General features: G+C 27.6%; 2 protein-coding genes across 5 annotated transcripts; both read right to left on the bottom strand.

The window, feature by feature from the left end:
• Positions 1-1,344: 1,344 nt before the first annotated feature.
• On the bottom strand, positions 1,345-6,385 carry LOC107027050. 4 transcript variants are annotated; one of them, XM_015228212.2, is made up of 9 exons: positions 6,002-6,385; positions 4,664-4,995; positions 4,206-4,283; positions 3,522-3,885; positions 3,276-3,388; positions 2,975-3,139; positions 2,563-2,702; positions 1,712-1,804; positions 1,345-1,637 (listed from the first exon to the last, which is right to left on the bottom strand). In XM_015228212.2, exons 2-9 carry the CDS (start codon positions 4,739-4,741, stop codon positions 1,478-1,480), a joined length of 1,191 nt encoding a protein of 396 aa, XP_015083698.1. In that variant the 5' UTR covers positions 4,742-4,995; positions 6,002-6,385; the 3' UTR covers positions 1,345-1,477. The 4 variants fall into 4 exon arrangements, 3 of the variants coding, with proteins under 3 accessions (XP_015083698.1, XP_015083696.1, XP_027774616.1); XM_015228210.2 differs by having other exon boundaries at positions 4,664-4,844; XM_027918815.1 differs by having other exon boundaries at positions 4,664-4,921; positions 6,002-6,360.
• A 7,033-nt stretch (positions 6,386-13,418) lies between these two features.
• Positions 13,419-15,763, bottom strand: LOC107028189 (ubiquinol oxidase 2, mitochondrial-like). The gene is made up of 4 exons (XM_015229232.2): positions 15,320-15,763; positions 15,045-15,173; positions 13,848-14,336; positions 13,419-13,525 (listed from the first exon to the last, which is right to left on the bottom strand). Exons 1-4 carry the CDS (start codon positions 15,761-15,763, stop codon positions 13,466-13,468), a joined length of 1,122 nt encoding a protein of 373 aa, XP_015084718.1. The 3' UTR covers positions 13,419-13,465.
• Positions 15,764-22,566: the final 6,803 nt, after the last annotated feature.

The raw sequence follows: 22,566 nt of genomic DNA, 5'->3' as shown, positions 1-22,566 counted from the left end.
ACACCAAATTCTTTTTGGCCTTTTTCTTTGATAAAAAAATAAAAAGGTCTTCCTCCTCTTTTAACTCATGAATCGTTTAGATTGCAATCTAAAATTTTCTATTGTGGAAAATTAAAAATTGAAAATTTTATGAAAAACGTTAAATTATTTTGTAAGTGAATTATTGCAAATATCAGACGACGCTCAAATATTTTATTTGTACAGATGTACAACATATTAACCAATATTAGACATGAGTTTAACATTATTCATATTTCACAAGTAAAGTCAAAAGAGAGCAGCGTGTACGACTTTATCCTTCTAGAATCTAGACTGTTACCGCTACACCCCTAACCTCAAAATAACCAAAGAAGAGGCATCTTCTTCCCTTTTTTTTTCCCTATTAGAATATAAAATTTAGCCTCCTAAGTTTGCATTCACTTCAATAACCACTGGATCACACCATTTTCTCCGGAAGAGTGAAGGGGGTCGGGGGGTCGCGGGCTTGTAAATCTTTTACCTCTTACTAATAATATAAATAAATAAACCAAATTAAGTAAACAACTTCAATGTCCACATCAATAAAGTCATTATCAACCCAATTACCTAACCCATTAGTTCAAAGCATAATCAAAAGATTCAAGAATGATGATACACCATGGATTAGGACATTAGTAGAAGAAATTCTAAACAATTAAAATGATTCTATATGATGGAAAATCACAATAATTGGTATCTATTATTAATTTTAAAAATTAATAATACATCATTATTGATCTGTTAAATTATTATCAGATTATTTTAATATATGATTCTTGGTAACAACTTTTTATAGCTTAGATAAGCAAAGCTACAATTAGCTTATGTGCTTACTTAAGCAACAAATTATTTTCTATCTATAATCCTCAAAATCAGCCATAAGCTTTGTTTAATTAGCTGCATTAAATTGTTAAATAGCTAATTAAATAACAATAAACATGTTATGATTTATCCTGAATTTTCTACCTTATATATTTGAATTTTACTATGATTATGTTTTACATTGAAAAGGAAAACTAACTGTTTTCTTGGAGAAAAAAGTTTGAACTTCTATAAATTAAAGTTTATATGACGATCTGACCACACAGATGCAAAAAGTTCTCAAGAGGATCCGAGCAAAATAGACCATGAGTCCTGGTCTAAGCACTATACTCAACTTGAAGATACAGCAATAGTGTCAATAGTCCTCTTTTAGCATGAGAAATGACCAAATGAACAACAGTAGGCAGTGGCGGATCAAGAATTAGATACTACGAGTATTGAGTGGGTTCTAAAAATGTATATCTAACACCACTTGTACTCGTTTTTTCGCTCATACACATAGCGTTGAGCTGCTCAAGTTATGTCATTCATCTCATTTTCGAAACTAAGTATTATATTTACACAAGTCAAAAAAAGGAGGTTATTACAACTAAAGTTGTATAGTTATAACAAGCTAGAAAGGGCACAACTTTTCAAGTCAAGTAACTGTTAACGAACCTTTACGTTCCAGATTCTTCCACGATGACTCGAGCTGCAGTAGGTGTAACTTCTCAACAAATGCCTCTAGAACTTGAGCCTCTTCTTCTGGTGCAAAGACCATGCAAATGCTAAGCTCCTGGACCGCCTCCTCGTATTCCCTGGATATTTGTTCATTTGTTCATAGTTTCACAGCAAAAACTAGGAAAAGAACAGAAAAAGTATCATTGTTTACCTGCTATAGTACAACATCATGCCGTGGTCTCTCCTCAGAACCCAATTGTGTGGCTGCAGAATCAGCAATCTTTGCGAAGCCATAATAGCCAGCCTAGAAAGTCGGTACCATCCCAGACATATAGTCATTACAGGCGAGAAGTATATTGCACACAAAACTTCTACTGAAAAAAAGTAGTTCTTACTAGCCTAAACTAATAAAACGAACACCTGAGGAACATTGTCAAGCATGTTTCTACATTTCGGATAAAAAAGATAATGCATATAATCAAATGTCAAGTCGAGGTAATCCCATGTTTGATGAAAACAAACTACCGAAATTTGAGGATGCAGAAATGGACATGGATATAACACTGATGAGAACTCGAAAGATTTCATTCTCAACAATCATATCTAAAGATTAGTGCAAGTTAGACATATTTGGCAGACCAAAGAAATATCAACGGGTGAATATGCTGGATCCTCCAAAAGTAGTGCAGTTTTGGAGAATAAGACACAGATGTGACGGCATTTTTGGAGAGTTCAAGCAACACAGATATTTGGATAGACCAGCGAGTTTAGATATGGAAAGCACTTTGTGAAACCAAATATTTGGGAACCTGATTATGCTTGACTAACTAAAAAACCAGATGGAGGAATTAAAACTCATGCAATATTGCAGCATAGGAAGTAATTAGAATCAATGAGAATAATAATGTATGTAGCCAAAATTATTCGCGGTTCTCCTTTTCTCATGGCAAATGGTGCATATTAGCATCTTGAACCTGTAGGGACAACACAAAGTGGCCTACTTAATCAGGAAGGGGAACCAGCGGTAGTAACAAAGACACTATTAGAGTATATGATCTTTACCTCAAATCTTGAGGCCGCAGCAAAGGTACAGTTGAAGCATCGGTCTTCTTAAACTTCTCGTCAGACTTATCCACAGACCTAAGTGGAGAAGTCAGCATCAAACCATGATTTGCTCTTGACGCACGTTTCCAATGAATCCTCTGTGTAGGAACCTCCGATAAAGTCAGGAAAGGATAATACATATAATAGAAGGGGTTCTGTATATTTGTCCAATTCATCCCGTTCTTCTTTTCTTATTAGTAATAATACGAGTACACTATTTCAGTTAACTTCACTTCATTTAGTTCAGTTTATTTTGCCAAATCTATGAATGGCGATTCGCGACATTAATACTCATAAATAACACCATGAAATGTATAAATACAAGCTTAAAACGTCCAAAGACTCTACCTTTTAGAAGAACAAAACTCACCATGAGATTAGCCAAAGCAATTCCGATAATATCTCGGTTTGTTGCAATCTCAAGCTCTGACAGTGAATTGCTATTGATGTCCGAGGCCATTGATCTAGGGTCATCAACGCACTTCCCGTTAACAATACCAAACAAGCTGTGACCAGAAGTAACCTTGAATAGCTCCTACAACAGTTGCAAATGTAGACATACCAACTCAATGAGACTAGAGATCAACGTAAATTCTGAAGGAATATACCAGAAATAGTATATGGACATGCCAACGAAAAGATCAAAACATCCATTTTCTCGATCAACATACCTCAGGGTTTCCTGTTTGAGGCCATATCAGGAATTCTTCTCCAATTCGAGATCCCACAATGGTTAGATTAAGTCTTCGACAAACTTCAATGTAAATGACGCTAAGCAAAATTGCTGTACATAAGTTAAACAGCATGTCAGATTACATTAATATAAATGAAGCAATCAGGAAAGAATTCTGAATTTCATGAGCTTTAAGAAATACGCAAAATAACGAGGATATTGGTGAGACAAATTTGAGATGTACCGCTACAATGTCCAGAGCTTAACACTGAATGCAGGTATGAACATTTTGAGTCCACTGTCACAGATGACCTTTTAAAACCCCTCGACTTAAAAAGAACAACGTTCACTGCATCCAAAATTTCAACCAAATGGCATCCTATATCTCTCGGAACTAGCTCCGCCTCAACTTCTCTTGCAATGGAATCTAACTCGGCCATCCATTCACTCATATTCTTTCCAGCCAGAGGCATGGCTTCCACGCATTTCCAGTCTAGTGTATCAGATGGCAGTGAAGTAGATGTTCGTTCATTTTGGAGTGAATAAAAATCCATTTCCCGGTTGAAATCCATAAATGCCTCGTCTTCAGAAGCAACATAGAGCAAAGCCTAACCCGGATAATAGAAAACGACAAAACAACCAAATGAAGAAAGCAATTAATACAAGTAAAAGAACGAAAAACATGCACGTTACTCGCAAAATGATGGTTTAACTCGAATGCTGAACGCCTCCGTTCATACACAAACATTTGTTTACTTATTTGCATTTATCTAAAGGAAAAACGACAAAGCCGGAATTATTTATGGACAGAACATTCCAAAAACAAACAGCCACTTCATTTTTGTCCCTTGATACCAAAAAAGTGGTTATATTAAACCAACTGATCAACTGCATTGCACAAAAAGAGCTTAGCAAGACAAATTACTACCTTTGCCAGGGATATATCTTTGTCCTTGGACTGAAACGATATCTCCTGTGTAAACTTTTCCCTAGCATCTTTCAAAACCTGCCAAATCGCAAAATCTCAATCAATGATCAAAATTTAGACCGAGATACTGCAATAAAACAAAAATAGGCATATTATATACTCATTCTTACATGGTGGTGTTTGACTGGGCACAACGCTTAAGACCAGAAAGATCTTAAAATTTGTGCTCTTTAACATGTCATGACATTTATATGGCGAAAAGAACACATTGCAAAAAGTAAGGTTCTTAAATACAGAAAGGTGTCATTCATCTTTTAACAGGCTAAGACGGAAAGGGTATCCCATAAAATAACAAAAGAAAGTATCTCTATTCACTGATTAAACAAGTATGAAATCACCATTTTGACAGCAAGAATTGATCTATAAAGCAGCATATAACAAGAAATGTAGTCCCAAACCTCCTTATAGAATTTGGCTCGCGAGGACCATGGCGTTTCTGCTAGAGCAGCAGAGGAAGCCAAAGGTAAAATGCTCATTCCCAATTTAGGTGCCTTTGTACTTGCAGAAGTAGCAGCCAATTTGTTCCATTTTCCTTTCTCGTTCCCAATCCAACATCCAACGCGACCATCAAAATTATACCTGATGATCCCACAGAATAAAGGGTTTGGGAATTTTGGCCTAGTACTAGCATAAATTCTTCTCCAATCCACAAATAACTTTACATAAACAAAGTACAATCAACAAAAAAAAAAACAGCCCATCAGACACCCTTCTAAAGCTCACATTTTTCCTGATAAATCAAAACAAGAATTAAAATTTAACAAACATCATTCTAAAGAAACCAAAAAGAAAAGAAATAAAGCTGACATTTTTCTTGATAAATCAAAACAAGAATCAAATTTCAACAGATACCTTTCTAAAGAAACCAAAAATAGAAGAATAAAGCTCACATTTTTTCCTGATAAATCAGAATTCATCAAACACCCTTCTAAGAAACCAAATACCAAACAGAAGAGAAAAAAAAAAGCTCACAGTTTTCCTGATAAGTCAAAACAAGAATCAAAATTCAACAAACACCCTTCTAAAGAAGAGAAAGAAAAGCTCATATTTTTACTGATAAGTCAAAATAAACAAGAATCAAAATTCAACAAACACCCTTCTAAAGAAAGAAAAAAGAAAAGAAAAAAAGAAGTTCACATTTTTCTTTATAAATCAAAACAAGAACCAAAATTTAGTAGACACCTTTCTAAAGAAACCAAATACAGAAGAAAAAAAACTTGCATTTTTTCCTGGATAGATCAAAACAAGAAACAAAACTCATCAAATACCCTTCTAAAAGCTCACATTTTTCTTGAGAAATCAAAACATGAACCAAAATTCATCAAACACCCTTCTAAAGAAACCATAAACAAAAGAAAAATAGATTGCTTTATTTTTTTCCTGACAAATCAAATTTCATCAAACACCCTTCTAAAGAACACAAAAAAAGCTCACATTTTTCTTGATAAATCAAAACAAGAACCAAAGCTCATCAAACACCCTTCTAAAGAAACCATAAAGAAAACAAAAAAAAAAGATTGCATTTTTTCCTGATTAATCAAATTTCATCAAACACCCTTCTAAAGAAAACAAAAAATGTTCACATTTTTCTTGATAAATCAAAACAAGAACCAAAGCTCATCAAACACCCTTCTTAGGAAACCACAAACAAAACAAAAAAAGATTGTTTTTTTTCCTGATAAACGAAAACAAGAACCAAAATCCATTAAAACCCAAATGCAACTCTTAAATTTTACCTGCTGCAAATGTCTAAAGAAACCATAGCTACTGAAGATGCTTTCACACCACTGATAACCATTCCTCTAGTCCAAGAAAACTAAAAGAGGGGAAAACAAACAAGAAGAAGAAAAGTTGAAATCTTTGATCAATTTAGTTGTTCCACTTGTTTAAGAATCAAAGTTGGAGTTTTTTTTTTTTTTTTTGGTATGAGTCCATTTTGAGTAGTGAAATTGAACAAAGAAACTGACAAATTGAAGTAACTGAAATAATTATGACAAGTATAACAACAAATGTGGAAGCTGACAATACAACTAGGATTACACAAAATTCCAACACCCATGGTATTGGAGGATACTTTTAAAATCTTCTCTATTCACACTAATGGATTTCATGAGACTGAAAAAACTATTATCACAAATAATTAGTACTTCTTTTTTTCTTGTTTTTTTTTTATTATTATATAATAAATTGAATGTATAATCAAATGTTGTTTTATTTAGAAAAAAAGTCCATATGCAAACGGGTCTTTAATTAATCTTATCATCAATGGTCAATAATATTATCTTTTAGAGCTAAAATAGACAAATTCTTCTTAAGAAAAAAAATTAATTTGTGTGAAACATAAACATTAACATAGACAATAGAGTATCTTTAATAATTTATCTAAAAACTCAATAAGTGTTTACATTCGATAAGACTTAAAATTCGTAAACTTTAAATTTTACTATATCTTCATCTACTTTATATTTGTGAAAAATGTGAATGTATCAAGTCTCTAGAGGCAAAGTTATAATTCAGCTTATTAGGTTATCACATATGAAATTATATTTTTACTTGTTATCACGTATTAAGTTATAATTCCTTTTATGTGGCTAATAAAGACGAATTACAATTCTATAAAAAAAAATAATAAAATTTATTAATTTTAACTATATTTTAAAAATATTTTATATAAAACTTTGTAAGTTTATTTTTTATAGAACTTAAAATTTTAAATTCACCTCGATAACCATAATAAATATACATACTGGGCTACAATAACAATAAGAACCAATCTAATGAAACTCTATAAAGTAAGGTCCTATTATTCCTAGACTATGATCAAAATTTCAGAGACACGTTTTAGCTAAATTAAGGTCCTATTATCCCTTGAATTTATTCTTTTTTTGTAATTTTGTGTACCTTTTTGACCTACGTGGCATTCAAATATCTTCCACGCGCCTCAATTGCGTGGAATCACGGTGTGTGTCACGTAAGACAAAAAAGTATAAAATTACAAAAAAAATAAATTCAGAAAGATAATAAAACCTTAGTTCACAAACCTTACCGCTAACTCTCGAAAATATGAAGACTAGTGTTTATGAATATGTTGAGCCTTGTAGATTAGCATTATGAAGAAAACAAGGTAAGAGAAGTGAAGTGAGTGCCAAGGATAAGGTTGTTAATGTTTACTTAAAAGAAAGAAAGAGTGTGAGACATAATTCATCACAAAAGCAACATCACTTCCCACCAAGAAAGGGTGGAGAACAAAATATTAGTATAATATATGGTTTCTTCTTTTTAGTGATATTATTTGATAAGTGAGAAATCATTGTAGTTTAGTTGATTTATTATTTTGAACTTTTATTTTATCAATGAAAATTTATTCTTTTTCCTAGTAATTTTAGGGAAACTATTTTATTAGACATATATTTACACTATATACTAAACATACCTATACATTTAAATAATTACGTATCTTATCATTAACTAAGAGTTTTCTATCACATATTAAAGAAAATATGCTTAGCTTGATACATGTATTTTATCATATACATTAAAATAGGAAGAGAAGGGGTGAGAAGAGGACAGAGGCGAGTGAGATGGGGAGGAGATAGTGATAAATAGTAGATCAGTGGTGAGTAAGATTTGTCTATATATCCAAATACATGTGAATCTATTTGAATACGTTAAATTTTGAATAAAATTATACCTGATTTTAACCTCATATATTCAAAAATACATATATTTGGATGTATCTAGACGCATCAAATTCTGATAACATTCGTGATATTATAAGTTAAAAAGTATCCAAATAATAAAATTTTAAACTAATAAGATTTCTGCAAATTTCTTTTTTCCCCAATACACAGCCTTTATTTATTTATTTTTTTTTTAAAAAAAAGAAGAAGATATTATTCAACACAAAATGGAACAAAAATATACTGTTGCTATCAATACTGTGGAATAATTCATAATTGGATCTAAGTTCTACACATTACATTATCCATGACATCTCATTCCCCGTCTTAAATACTTTATTCGTTTTCTTTGTCTTAAATACTCTATTCGTTTTTTTAACTATCATGGTGTATAAATTACAAGTTTTTATATATTAATATGATAAAAAATACATCGTAAAATGTTACTTATTCAACATAAACTTCTTGTATTGTATTAAAACTGAAAATGTGTCACATCAACTTAATTAATAAAGAATGAAAATGTGTCACATCAACTTAATTAATAAAGAAATTACTGATATGATTAAGTGTTAAAAGTTGATGTAAGAACAAGTGTTATATTATGCATATATTGATTAATTTGGTGTTCATTGAGTGCGTATAAAAAAACAAAGTTAAAGTAGCTAGCTAGCAGAGTTCGACATATTTAATTTTTTTAATTTAAATATAAATACTTAATTAGAATAAAAGTATAGAGATATTATAAATAATTAAAAATATAGCACTTGACTTTCTAAATAACAAAACAGTCATTTTCATTTGTTTAAAAAGAATATACAACTCCCAATTATTAGATTCAATAATTTAATGAATTATCATCACCACCCAAAATATAAAATAATGTTTTAATTGACTCAGCATATCTACTTCAAGACATATCCACAAATATAGCATACAAACAAGTTGTTTAAGAATTTTTAGGTTAAACATTTATAAATATATAAAATATTTTTTTCCTTTTTTATTTTATATTTTTTAATTTCAATCCCTAATAGTTTTGAACATTTGACTTCTTGAGGATTCTCAAAGTTAGTTTGACTTTTTTTTGTTGGAACTTCTATTTTATTCAAAATTTTAATTAATAAAGACTCAATAATTGAGAAAACATATCCTAGCCTCAGTAGAATAAAATTGAAGACTCAATAATTGAGAAAACATGTTTTTACTCTAGTGGATAGGATTATATGATGTTTATAAAAATAATATATATTTCGTAAAATTAATTAAGCGGAGGGTATTGGGGTGAAAAAGTTGAGGCGTTTAATATGTCATATATATTATGTTATTTATTTATTTTATATTATTATTTTAAAATTTTAAAATAATAATTATTTTAAATTAAATAATATTTAAAATAAAACGATAGCTAAAATGAAATAAAGGGAGTAATTAACTGAAGTGAGGCTTGAAGCAAAGATTTCATTATTATTACAACTTAAAATGTAAAACAAATAAGACCAAATAAAACTACTATACTATATATGTGAAAAAGAAAGATATGACTCATTATTAGAACCCTTAAAAGCAAATAAATATTTTTTGGTAAATCATTTTTTTCATTAGAAGCAAAGTTACCAACACTATTTTTTATTTAAAGATGCATTAATGCCCTTTTGTTCTGAGCCATTTGAGTATTAAAAATCCAAAAAATAGATTTACAATAAAATTAACCTCATTCTTCATCACAACCTTTCTTAAACCCCAAAAATTGATGAGTTTAATTAATATCCATTAATCCTGATTTAAATATTTTTCACATCATTTAGTTACTTTACCAATTTTAGCAGGTAAGTTATTGTATAAATTTCAGTTATGAATGTTTGGAATGACATGACAACAACAATAACATATTAAGATGTAAACAAACTTTATTATTATCTCGTGAAGATATAGAGAATGTTTTTGAATTCTCTCTGTACGTGTATATAACTTAAATTCTGAATCTGTTTTTTTTTTCTCTTTTTAGTTTGTATATATGGCCAAAGGGCCTTCTCCATTGATCCCTCTTCTCCTTGTACTAACTTTAGTGTTACTTCTTTATGGTCATAGTCTTGTAATAAACACTATTTCACTAGTAGAAGATTTGAATTTCACCTTTTTCATTTTAATCCCTCTATTAGCTATCTTTTTACTTTACAATACAACTCAATCAATCATACTACCTCTTTCTTTCATACTATTATCATATACATTTTCAAAAATCCTTATTGTCCCTCTTGTATTGGTCATTATAATATATTTAACGAGTTTCTATTTACCTTTTTTTCAAGAGAATCGTTATAAGCAGAGTCGTGTTTATGAATATGAAGATGAGTTTGGAGGATGGGGATGGTTGCTTCTTGTTTTGATCTTTTTTGTTTGTCAAGTTATGTCTTTCAAGGTAGAAGGAAATGCATGGGGGTTTGTAGTGGTAGTTGTGATTTTCTTCTTCTTATACAATTGTTTTAGTGACTAAATATTAAAGTCACTACATTTAATACAATATAAAGAATTTTTACACGATTTTACTTGTTTTAATTTATCGTATAATAGATAATCTATTGTATTGTATAGGCTATTAATACATTTTATATATGCATGAATACTTGTAGTTATGACCATGTAAAACTTCATCATGATATTGCATTAATCGGAGGGATTAAGTGAGTTATCTCGTTATAAAATTTGAATAAGTTTATCATGTATTTAATTAAATATATTATTTAAGCCGGAGGTGAAAGTAGTTAGAGAAATAAATAGATGTTGCATATAAAAGGAACAAAAATTAATGAAAAATTGAGTTAGCATTGGTCCAAATAAGGATCGATGAGTTAGCTTCGCGTAAAATGAATTCAATATTATTTTGTCATTTAAAATATAATTCTATAAAAAAAATAAGATTTATGTAATAATTGTCAATTTAATAAAATAAAAAGTATTTTTCTCCTTTTGTAGACATATTAAGATAAGAAGTTTCAGATACAATTTCTCAAATCCTTTGATTTATGAAAAATTTTAATTATTTTTTAGAATCGCATAAAAATGTATTTAAGTTATATTTTTCGAGTTTTTTTTTCTGTTATTTATAACTCCCTATGCTCCATATTAGTCAATTATTTTTTGAAAATAATTGTCTCGTTTATTAAATTAATAAAGCATTAATTAATTTTTTTCAACATTATCTTTATAATTAATTTTTTTTTTTAAAATGTTCTCAAATAAAATATCTAAGAGATTTTTTTAAAGGGTGATTAATAAAAACAAAGTGAACAAATAATATGAAACCGACATAATTAACATTTTTACATGAAACCTCGGGTGGTCGGTGGACATCTAACATCTATATTAGTTCTTCATGGAAGTTTCTATCACTTTTTTAAAGTTTTTTTTTTTAATTTCAATTTCTCAAGTTTTGGTAGAAATATTTTAAAATTTTAAATTAAATTATGATAATTTTAAATTAATAAATATTTTTTATAACAAGATCTAAGATACGTAATTACAAATACATAACTAACATCTTCTAATTTGAGTTTTTTTGCTCTATTATAAATAAATTATATATTTGTCTTGTGATACCAATTTTTGCATATGCATAAATAAATTACTATTATTTATTAATATTATTATCATATTTTTATCTTGTAAAAATTGTAAAAGGTAAAAAATTGTAAAAGGTAAAGAACAAGTATGATAAAATGTGATACTGATTTTTGCATATGCATAAATAAATTACTATTATGTATTCTCTTATATAATAAGAGAGAGTTACAACTAAAGTATTATTATTATTTTCTTATATAATAAGAGATAGAAGTATAATTGAAGCAGATACGATATCGTTGATATGTCTGTTTTTTAAGTTTGAAATTAAATTTATGAATTATTTTGATCATTTAAATACTTTCTTTAAACTTTAAACTTGAATAGAGCTAGTTCGGTTGAGTGAATATTTCCTATCAAAATGATACTCATTTGTACTTTTTCTATTTTTGTCAAATGGGCACCATCTAGATTTAACTAGGTAATGTATTTTCAGTGCAATATTTTTGAAACATTAAAAAATATTATTCTATTTTAATTTAAATTACTGCCTAATTTTCTTTATATAGTAAGATTAATTTAGTTATGTTCTTTAATTTTATGTTCAAATGTAATTTTACTATTTTAAATATCAATAATATTTTTGTAATTTTATAATTATTTTGAGTAAAAAGTTAATGATGGATAAAGAAAATTTTTTAGTGATAATCGATGGATATCCAATAGGTCTCTTCATATTTTATATAAAAATCATTCAACTCAATATGTTTAAAATTTATTAATAAAAATAGTATTTATTAAGTATTTATTTTCTATTCAAGGAGATAATTTAAAATTGTTTAACTAAATACCACTTAAAAAAATTGTGAATAAATATTTGGTCTGTACATAAAAAAAGAAAAATTATTTAATAAAAATTACTTAAAATTTAATACTAATATTTATAATGTATTCATTTTATTTACCATTAATATGAATGTCTACTACCACATTAATATATATAATTTATTCAAATTTAAAATTTAAGATTTAAAATAATTTGATCAACATCAATTAAAAATTAACTTTTAATAAATAATGGGTGCACTGGCTCATCGTCACTATATATATATATTATGTAAATAAAAGCCAAAATATAGAAAGTTAGGATAAAATTATATGTTTGATGTCTTCTATTAATTTTATTTAAGGAGTTAATATTTTTGCAATCGCATGTTTTTAACTTTAGTTGAACACAACAATAATGATATGTCGAAAATGATAACATTTTTAACTTCCGATTATAGATCTTTTGATATTAAATTCGACGTAAAATTTCACATAAAACTCATCGAGTAATTAGAGTGGGATTTTTTAAAAAAAAAGTGTTTGAATACGATTATTTTTTTAAACAATTCATCATTTTCTATCAGGATCGATAAGTCTCTTCTAAACAATTCTCATCATTCTCTATCAAGAATGCTAGGTCTTTTCAAACAATTTTAGATCCGTATACGGTATACCTATGTACATAATTATTGAGAAAGAAAATATTCTATATAATACGAATATTACACTCAAAAATTTAACTTCAATTTAGAATGATGAATATATAGAATACAAATAGTAATTAGATAATATTAACTAGTAATTGAAGATTATTTTTATAGTAAGATTGATAAATGTGAAATTACTCACGTCATTTAAGAAATATAACCCATTTTACATTGAATCATTGATCCTCTTATATAATAAACAACATCCTTACTTTATTAATATTTCAATAATTACATTGGATAATAATTTATTTATTAAAAAGACTTTAAAAAGTTTTATTGAGTATAAAAGACAAAAGGAAAAAATAAAATCACACAAGATAGTGTACATCAATACTCAAAATATTAGTAAATTGTGATCTTTTTCACTATTTTGTATTCTTTAACTGTTTCAACAATTATTAGATCAAAATTGTTGTTATCAGTGATACCCAAGTGGAGCTGGACAGTCCTTCAGTTCTTGCCCATGGTAATAAATATCCTGCCATCAATTTTCACAAAAATTCACTTAATTCATCCCCCAAAAAAACAATTTAATTTCTGCAAGAATTATACTATAATAAACAAATATTGTAAGAATTTTTCTATGATACAAATATTGTATATCATATATTGTCTGTCTTATTCTTTAGGTTACTAGGTCCACTACGTTATTGCTTTTTTACTTAACTCAAATTTATTTTTATCCTAGCACTTTTGAGTGTTGTATTATTGACCTATTTATTAAATTTGATCCAAGTCATCTTCATAATACGTCGATCTTTTCAAGAGTCAGATAAAATTATATACATGCTAATTCTTACCGATGCAAAGTGGTTGACATCGCGATGATGAGCCTCATCCGCCCTAACCACCATGACAACATCTTTAAGAGTCGCGTCTTGCGTCAAACGCCAATAATCAATAGCAATAGCCGGAGCAACTACATTTTCAATATTTCCCTCATCTAATTCTTTTAGAAATTGTGTGTAGGAATGAATAGCTTCTTCTTCTAAGTAACCAACAATTCGATGTGCCAATTTTGGTGATAAAATATAAGTCATAAAATAAACATTGAAGAATATGCCTTGTACTATTAAGACAAGTGCACGTTCATACCATTTTGGTTTTGATACTTCCATAAATGTCATTAAGTGCATTCTTTCATTTTCTGCTTCTTCTAATAGTGCTTTGATCCAACCACCACTGTGCTCGAATCGCCTTAAAGATTTACAGTGTAATAACATTCCTCCTACCATACCGGGGACTGCCGCCACGGTTTCCAACATCATTGCTCGACAACCGTACCTCTTCTGCATCACATTATAATTATAAGTCGATCGAAATTTATTGATATGATATAATTTTTTATAAAAAAAAAACGTTCAAATTCGTACTATTGACTTTTGGTGTCAATAGGGTCAGGCCGACCCAACCCATTGAAGTGCGGCTCTACTAATAGGTTAGGGGCTGGACTAGATAAAAGTTTAGTGGGCTGGGCTAGGGACGAAAAACTAGTGTCTGACCCGGCCCAAAACCCATTAAGAGATTAACAAGTTTATTTGTTGTTTTTTTGTTTCTTGTTCTTACTAAATTACTAAAATTAACATCTTGACATAAGTTACGTGAAACTATTTAATATTGAAATTTTAGTTAATTTTCATTAAATTTATAAATCGAAGGATTAAAATTCATACTATTTTTTGGGGGGTTGTAAATTGTAAGTGATAAAAGATAGCTTTTTATCATAATTTGGTTAGGTAATCCACATAGATCTTGAAAAATACGCAAAATCACAAAAATAAAAATAACATAAATTAGACGAACTAGCATATTGTTATGATCGTTTAAAATTTGTCAAAGACAACCTCTTACACCAGATATATTATTATTATTATTATAATAATAACTAACAATATTAAATTTTCATGTCAGATATGAAAAATTCTCAAAAAATACGTCAATTAATTCATATCTTCTTAGGATCGTTCATTATTAAATGGTAAAATAAAATAAAATACCTGAAAGAATATGTCTGTGGGTACCCTAAGGGCCTTGACAGTCCAATAAGCCATTTTATCCAACAACGTTATAGGCTCATGGTGTTTTTTCATATCAATTGATAAATCTGCCTTGTATGTCTCCCATGGCTATATTCAAAATTCACAAACAAAATAAAATAATCAATATATTAAGAGTATCAAATTTTAACATAATTAAATAAAATTAAAATCAAATATACATAGGTCAATTGTTCACATATTACATATATACAATAAAAATAATACTTACGTACCATAAAACAATTCCACTTCCATGGTGTACCATCTTCTTTTGTAACCTTAGGGGGTTGAATACCCCAATAGCTAACAATACCTTTATTATTATTATTATTATTATTATTATTATTATTTCCACCACTAGTAAGAGCGGTGGCTTTGACTTCTGCGCAACCGATCTGATCAATTTTTCCTTGACTAGTTTGTTCATTTTTCTCGTTATCGCTTAAATTTATTGTACTTATGTTACACGAATTTGTAGTTGAAAAATACCTAACATATGTGACCATCGTCTTTTCAAAACCCTTGATAGAATTTTCATGCAAGAAATTAAACGATACATCGGTAATAACTCCATTTCCGGCTGCATTTCCGGCCACCGGACGTAAAGTTGAATAGTAACGTGGACCAATGTGAGACATCATAGAATGCGCCAACCTCGATGCGCCACGTATAATCATCTTTGTTATTTGAACTAATTTGAATTAAAGTGAAATTAATTGAAGAATTAAAAGAAGTTTGGATAGTAACTTAGAGGAAAAGGCAAAGTTTGAGACACTTGTTTATAAACAAAAAGGGTATAAGACACTTGTTTATATAGGGTTTATAATTACTAACTGTGTTTCAATCTATTTGGCTTATCTTTTTAGTCCGTTATAAAAAAATGAATATTATCTTTAGTGAATAATTATTTAAATTTAATTTTTCAGATGACATAATACAACAAAAATAAATGACTAATTTTTTACAAAACATGTTTGTAATTTTAAATTAAAAAATATTTTAATAGTATATTTTTAATTCAAAATCATAAAATTTAAATATATTTAAATTTTGTAAAATATTATTTCGTATTAAAATAGAACAAACAAATTAAAATAAAAAAATAATATTATTTATATTACAAAATATTATAAGTTTCATTTAAGTTTCAAATTAAGGCGGTAGAAAACGATGTCTTATTTAATTGTGATTTCTAGACATAACTAGAGAAATCTTGACTAAACTTTTTTCTCTTAGAATTGAAGGACAAAAAGTTAAAGTCGACTTTTTTTTTCTTCTTTTGTTTTTGTTTGGTAGGGGCAAGTAATTGAGAGTTTAATTATTTGTATTCAGGTTTGAGTTTAATTATTTTAAAATTGTATTGTGTAAGATTTTTATTTGAAAGAAAATATTTTTATGTATGATATTTTATATATAAAGTTCAAATTTAAAATTTTTTAATTAAAAAATTAAATTTCATCGATTACATCGTAATTGTGGATAAAAAAGAACTTTTATTCTTACAAGTGTGGCAATAATTTAGCCACGAAGTAATTGTAGAGTCCACCACTAGAAACTTCCCCTCGATTGATCTACTTTCTAGAGTAACGAAAAATTAATATGGACATAATATCATTTATAGCTTTAAGTGAGTTGTTTATTATTTATACTATGTATTTAATTAATATGTAAAAACATAAAATTTTTGAAAACATTTATATATAATTTAGATTAGATGAAGATTATAAAAAGAAAAAAGGGAGTAGGTTTGGAGTGGTGAAAATGGGCTATATACGAAAATAACGTACAAACTAGTTGTGTTGAAGGATGGAAGGATATAGTTAACGTAGAATGTCACTCGTCTAAAAAGTGATCATTTTTCTCATTTTTAAGAAACATATTTTTCAAGGAACACAGTTTCAACTAGCTTATCGAGAATATAATTTTAATTAGGTAGTTATGAATGAGACAAATTATAGTAAAAAAAAAATTTCTAGGTCGGAATCTATCATCTAGTATTCTTGTTCTCTCACCATATTAGTAGTTGAAGTATTATTCTAATAATTTTTTATTTTTCGACGTTATTATTATATGTTTTTTTTACTTCAATTATAATATTGTTTTGTTATATTATTGTTCTATTATTATCTATTTATTTCTTGTATTTTCATTAATCTTTTTTTGAATTATCTTCTTTAGCATATCAAGAATCAATCAAAAATAACTTCCATCTTTAAAATAACGATAACGATAACGATAAAATCTACATATAGTTTACACTTCTCAAACTAAACACACCTAATAAGTGTACTCTAAAGGTTTTCTATGTCCGTACATACTTTAAAAATAGAGGCTAAAAAGTGTGACATTTGAAGGGAAAATTGTATATAATAGCAAACTAATAATCTAAAATAAATGGAATAGCTAGGGTTTAATTTAATTGTGCTCCATAGCAAACGTTAGCTAAAATTTGCCAGCGTCTCTCTCCCAGAAATCTCGCTCGCCACTCTCCATTCTCTCTCGCCTCTCTCGCCTTATACACAAAAGTGTATAATTCTGTTTCTGTTTTGTATAAAGCAAGAGAAAACTGTATATACAAATGCAAAAATATATATCTTCGTGTTATACACTTAATTATACAATTTACAAACATTTTACTTCAAATATTGCAAAGAAAAAGGTCAACGAATTATACAATTGCGAATTATACAATTGCAGTGAAATACAATTTTCTCTAGCTTTATACAACAAAAGTGTATATATTGTGTTTCTGTTTTTGTATAAAGCGAGAGAAAAACATATATCTTCTTGCTATACACTTAATATTGCAGCGAAATAGGCAGTGAATTATACAATTGTGCATTATACAATTGCAGTGAAATAGGATAGCGAATTATACAATTGCAGCTAAATAGGCCAGCGAATTATACAATTTAGGCCAGCGAATTATACACTTGTATATGTATAGCAAATTATACAGTTTTATGTTTGCTATGGAGCGCAATTATGCAAAATTTACTATAGCATACAAATATGAATTTTTTGTTTGCTATATGTGAAAGTTGCTCTTTGAAAAATCAGCCTTAAATATGAATAATTAAGGCCCAATTCTGTTTGGGTTAAATTATAAAGTTGGGCTTCACTAAAAATTATATATTAACTATTAAGTATGCATAATATTTATATTATAAATTAATTATATGTATATATCTTTTTTATATATTATTTAATGTATGACTATACGATACTTGCGCTATATTAGGAGTTTTATACAAGCCTTTCAATTACCGCATTATAGTTATAATCGCTAGTCAAATATACAAAATTATACATTCAATATACATTTATACACAATTAAACATTAAATCTAATCACAAAATTTAATTACTTTTTATTTTAGCTAATTGGTTGAGCATATACACATGGCTTTAATTTGTTCTTCATGCAATTTAGTCATCAGATTTAAGTTAGTAGTTTAAGCACAAAAATCATATGATCATCAAATTAAAATATTTAAGCATGTAGATTTGAATTTGCACATCCACTTTATCACTTAATCATGATTAACTAATGCATGTTTCATTTTATTAAATTACTTAATCACGATAAAATTAATTATTCAAAAATATAACAATCGTAGCTTTCACCTAATAACAAAAAAAGGAGGAAAAAATAAGTGCTAAAACCAACAAATAATAATAATAATAATAATAATAATAATAATAATAATAATAATAATGCATGATCCACAATGATGGTTTTTTTTTCGTTCATTGTTCATATTAAAGTCTGACTAAATTCAAATTTTCGTTGAAAGTCTCATATTGGTGGAGAAAGTGCTCCATAATAAAGGTGACTCGTGAATCTGAAACCTCTAGTTAAGGATAAAAGACTATTTAGCACTCCAGATGAAGGCTCTTAGCACTCAACAATTGAATTTCCTTTTTTACATCAATTAAATCTTCTTTAATTTCTTCTAATTCTTCTTATGTTGTCCTCTTAACTTTTTGACAAAATTATGAAAGCTTTTCCTAATTATGTTTTGGCTTTATGGATATATGAAGTGCTAATAATCTTCAAAAAGCTTTAAATAAAGTCACGCGTGGGATCAATGAATTAACACTAAAATAAAAGTTGTTGCCCTACCCCCACCCCCACCCCCACCCCCCAAAAAAGAAAAAAAATGGAAATTTGGAAAAATGTTAATCATGTTAACCTCCTTTTTTGTTCATTAATCTTTTGAAATATAATGTTTAGAAATTGATACTAAAGTATCTTGGAATAAAATACAATGTGTAGGTTTGGTTGACTATTTCAAAGGTTAATTCGTGATTTGAAGTTTATGAACTCTATAATTAAAAATTTTAAGTTGACATATAATAATAATAATTGAATTGACGGTTAAATAGATATTCATTGGATTCTTTAATTATATATATAATTTGGGTAACCATTTTGAATTCATGTGAACACATAGATTAGATGGTAAATTCGCTTTGGTGGATATACATGTAAATTTAATTAAGTTTGTGTAATTTTTTAACAAATGTTTATGAAGTAATAATTAGTATGTTAGGGTGCACTAAACATATATAAATTGATAATACTTAATATCAAATACAGAAATATTCTTAATGGTCATGTTTCTAATTTATAAGACATATCTATTAGAAGTAATTTTGATTTATATAAACAATACATTTCTTATCTACATAATTTTCGAACAATGAACATTTAAGTCATATCAGTAGTTATTCTTCAAAACTATTTCTGTAAAATAAAAATATCTTTAAATCACGTCGCATCGAAGCAAATTAGAAAAAGAAATATAAAAGTAAAAAAGTAACTAACACAGAAAAGAACAATAACAAAAATAGATATATGATAACCCGATAAATATATAATATATTGAACCTTTTTAAAAATGTGTTTCATAGCATGCATTTTTAGTGCATATGCAAAAGCAAAAAGTTGGTCAATATTATGCAATTTGGTTTGACTAATCACAAAAATATAGAACAAAGTACTCTAGGTGCTTGCATTTCATATGGGTCATATCTATTGTGTTCTTCAACATGTGCACAAATATTTAATTACAAATAGTAATAATTCTTATTTTACAAGGAAAAAAAAACATGTAATATAGGTGTATATGACTAGACTTCTTGTGGTGGGTTTTGAATATTTAACAGATTTAATTAATAATTAAAGGAAGAAAGTAGTAGCCATTCTCTTAACACATGTTTACAAAATGTATAGGTATTATTTTTTAATATGACTTTGGATCATTCACATCATATAAGCTAATTTTTCGAGTTAAATTGAGTATAATATCTTTTATTTATTTCATTATGATATTCATTTTTATTCTTAATCTTTTTAATTTTGAGCTCATATTACATTATTCAGGCTTTGTCTATTGATCCTGAATATCAAGAGGCTTGTATTATTAAAAGAGTTCCACATTGATCAATAAAATGAATCGTTATTGTTAATTTTCGGACAATTTTCATATCATGAGCTAACTTTTATGATTAGCTCAAGATTTATCGAAAATTTTTCTGTCATACTTAATTTCTTTTTATGAATATATAATAGATATTGAATCTCATCTTTACGGGATTTGGTTGGTAAGAGTAAGTAGAAGGCATTTGCACAAAATTCTCAAAAAGGGGGGAAAAGTGGAGTAGAAAAGAGCACACAGAATTGCTGAGTTTGATAATCCTAACAAAAACTAATACTTTGAGAGTTGAAAGATGTGAGAAATTTATTTAAGATCACTTATACTATAAGATATAAAATAAAAACATAATTTTAAAATTAAACCAAATATACCTCTAATTATAGGCGAAATTTGAATTTTTAAATTGCGATTTTAAATAAGAATAACAGAGTTGTAGATTTAATATGTGAATAAATTAATAAATTCCTTTTATGATTTCCAGATTACTTCAAAATAAGTATCATTTCCCACTTATTAATTAATTAATTATTAATTAAAGACCCCAAAACACACCCCACCCACCACCCCCACAATTAGAGAATATAATAAACAACCATACAGCTTAATCATATGATGGGATTGGTTCAATTTCAGTTCACATATAACATATATTATTTAATTTATTATAAAAATAAAAAGAGAAACATCAAATTAATTAATTTATTATTGAATTTGGAATCCCCAATACATGAATAGATCTGAGTATGACCATTGTGCCTTTGACTTCTTGCCTCTATTTGGAACACAAGAAATCAAGAATGACACACCATCCTAATTTTGTTAATATAATATAAAAATAATAATATTATAATTCTGGTATAAATAATTACTAGATTCCTTACTTCAAAACTGAAAGTTCAATCAAATATAGATAAAATAGTCATTTTTATAATTATTAGTTTAACGTGTACTAGTTAATTAACTAACATAGCTATAATTTAAATTAATTCTGACTCACACCGTAGTTTTAGTTGAATTATGTGTTCCTCTCTCCTCTTTTCCTCTCTCTCGCTTCTTTTCTCGACGTATACATATATACATACAAATTATTCATATACATATAAACAAATGCAATTGCCTCACTCTACTCTCTTCTCCTTCTCTCAATCTAGCTCGCTGGGTAACAAATACATATACATATATACAATTATCTGATATATATACATATACATTTCGATAGATATACATATATAAATCGTCTATCTCCCCCCTCTAACATGTAGCTACGAATCTTAACTAGCAAACTATAACTATGAAGCCTAAGTAAAAATATTTTAGTAGCTATTTGTGATAATTGCCCATAATTTTAGGTCAAAGCTTATATTATCTTAAAGATATTTAATATGTATAAGTTATTAATATAAAAATCAGTAAATCAAAAAAAATCAATTTATTAAATATATAAGCTTCAAATCCTATTTCGTCTTTACCTTTAATGACACTTTTTTAGTAATTCATAAGGACTAAATAACTAAATTCATAAGCTTTAAATACTGTTTCGCCTTGTTTTTAACAACTTGAAATAATTAAAATTTTAAATTTATAAACTTTAAATTCTGTTTTTATATTTATTCTTTTAATGAAAAATCTTTAATTTAAAAAGCTTAAAATGTTGAATTCATACGCTTTAAATCTTATTTTATCTCTATTTTAAATAACATATCTTTAATTAATAACTCAAAAAACTAATATATACTGAGGTCATAAATTTTAAATTTTAATTTCACAGCTATTTTAATAATCATGTCTATTTAGCCACATCAATTTCATAATATATTTAATAGTGGACAAATCCCATCAATTAAAATCTTTAAACAACACTCACTTTCTTCCTAATCACTCACTCTATATAAGTCTCACCTTCTTACCATCACCCACAACCCTCTCCAATTTTCTTCTTTTAAGTCTTATTATTATTATTATTATTATTATTATTATTATTATTATTATTCCATCAAACATGAAAATATCACAAAATTCCCCATCTTTCTCTCTATT

The sequence above is a fragment of the Solanum pennellii genome, chromosome 8 (genome assembly GCF_001406875.1).
Source record: "Solanum pennellii chromosome 8, SPENNV200".
In the NCBI taxonomy this organism is placed as follows: Eukaryota; Viridiplantae; Streptophyta; class Magnoliopsida; order Solanales; family Solanaceae; genus Solanum; species Solanum pennellii.
Note: the sequence above shows the minus strand (reverse complement) of the source record. Positions and strands in the feature narration are given on the sequence as shown.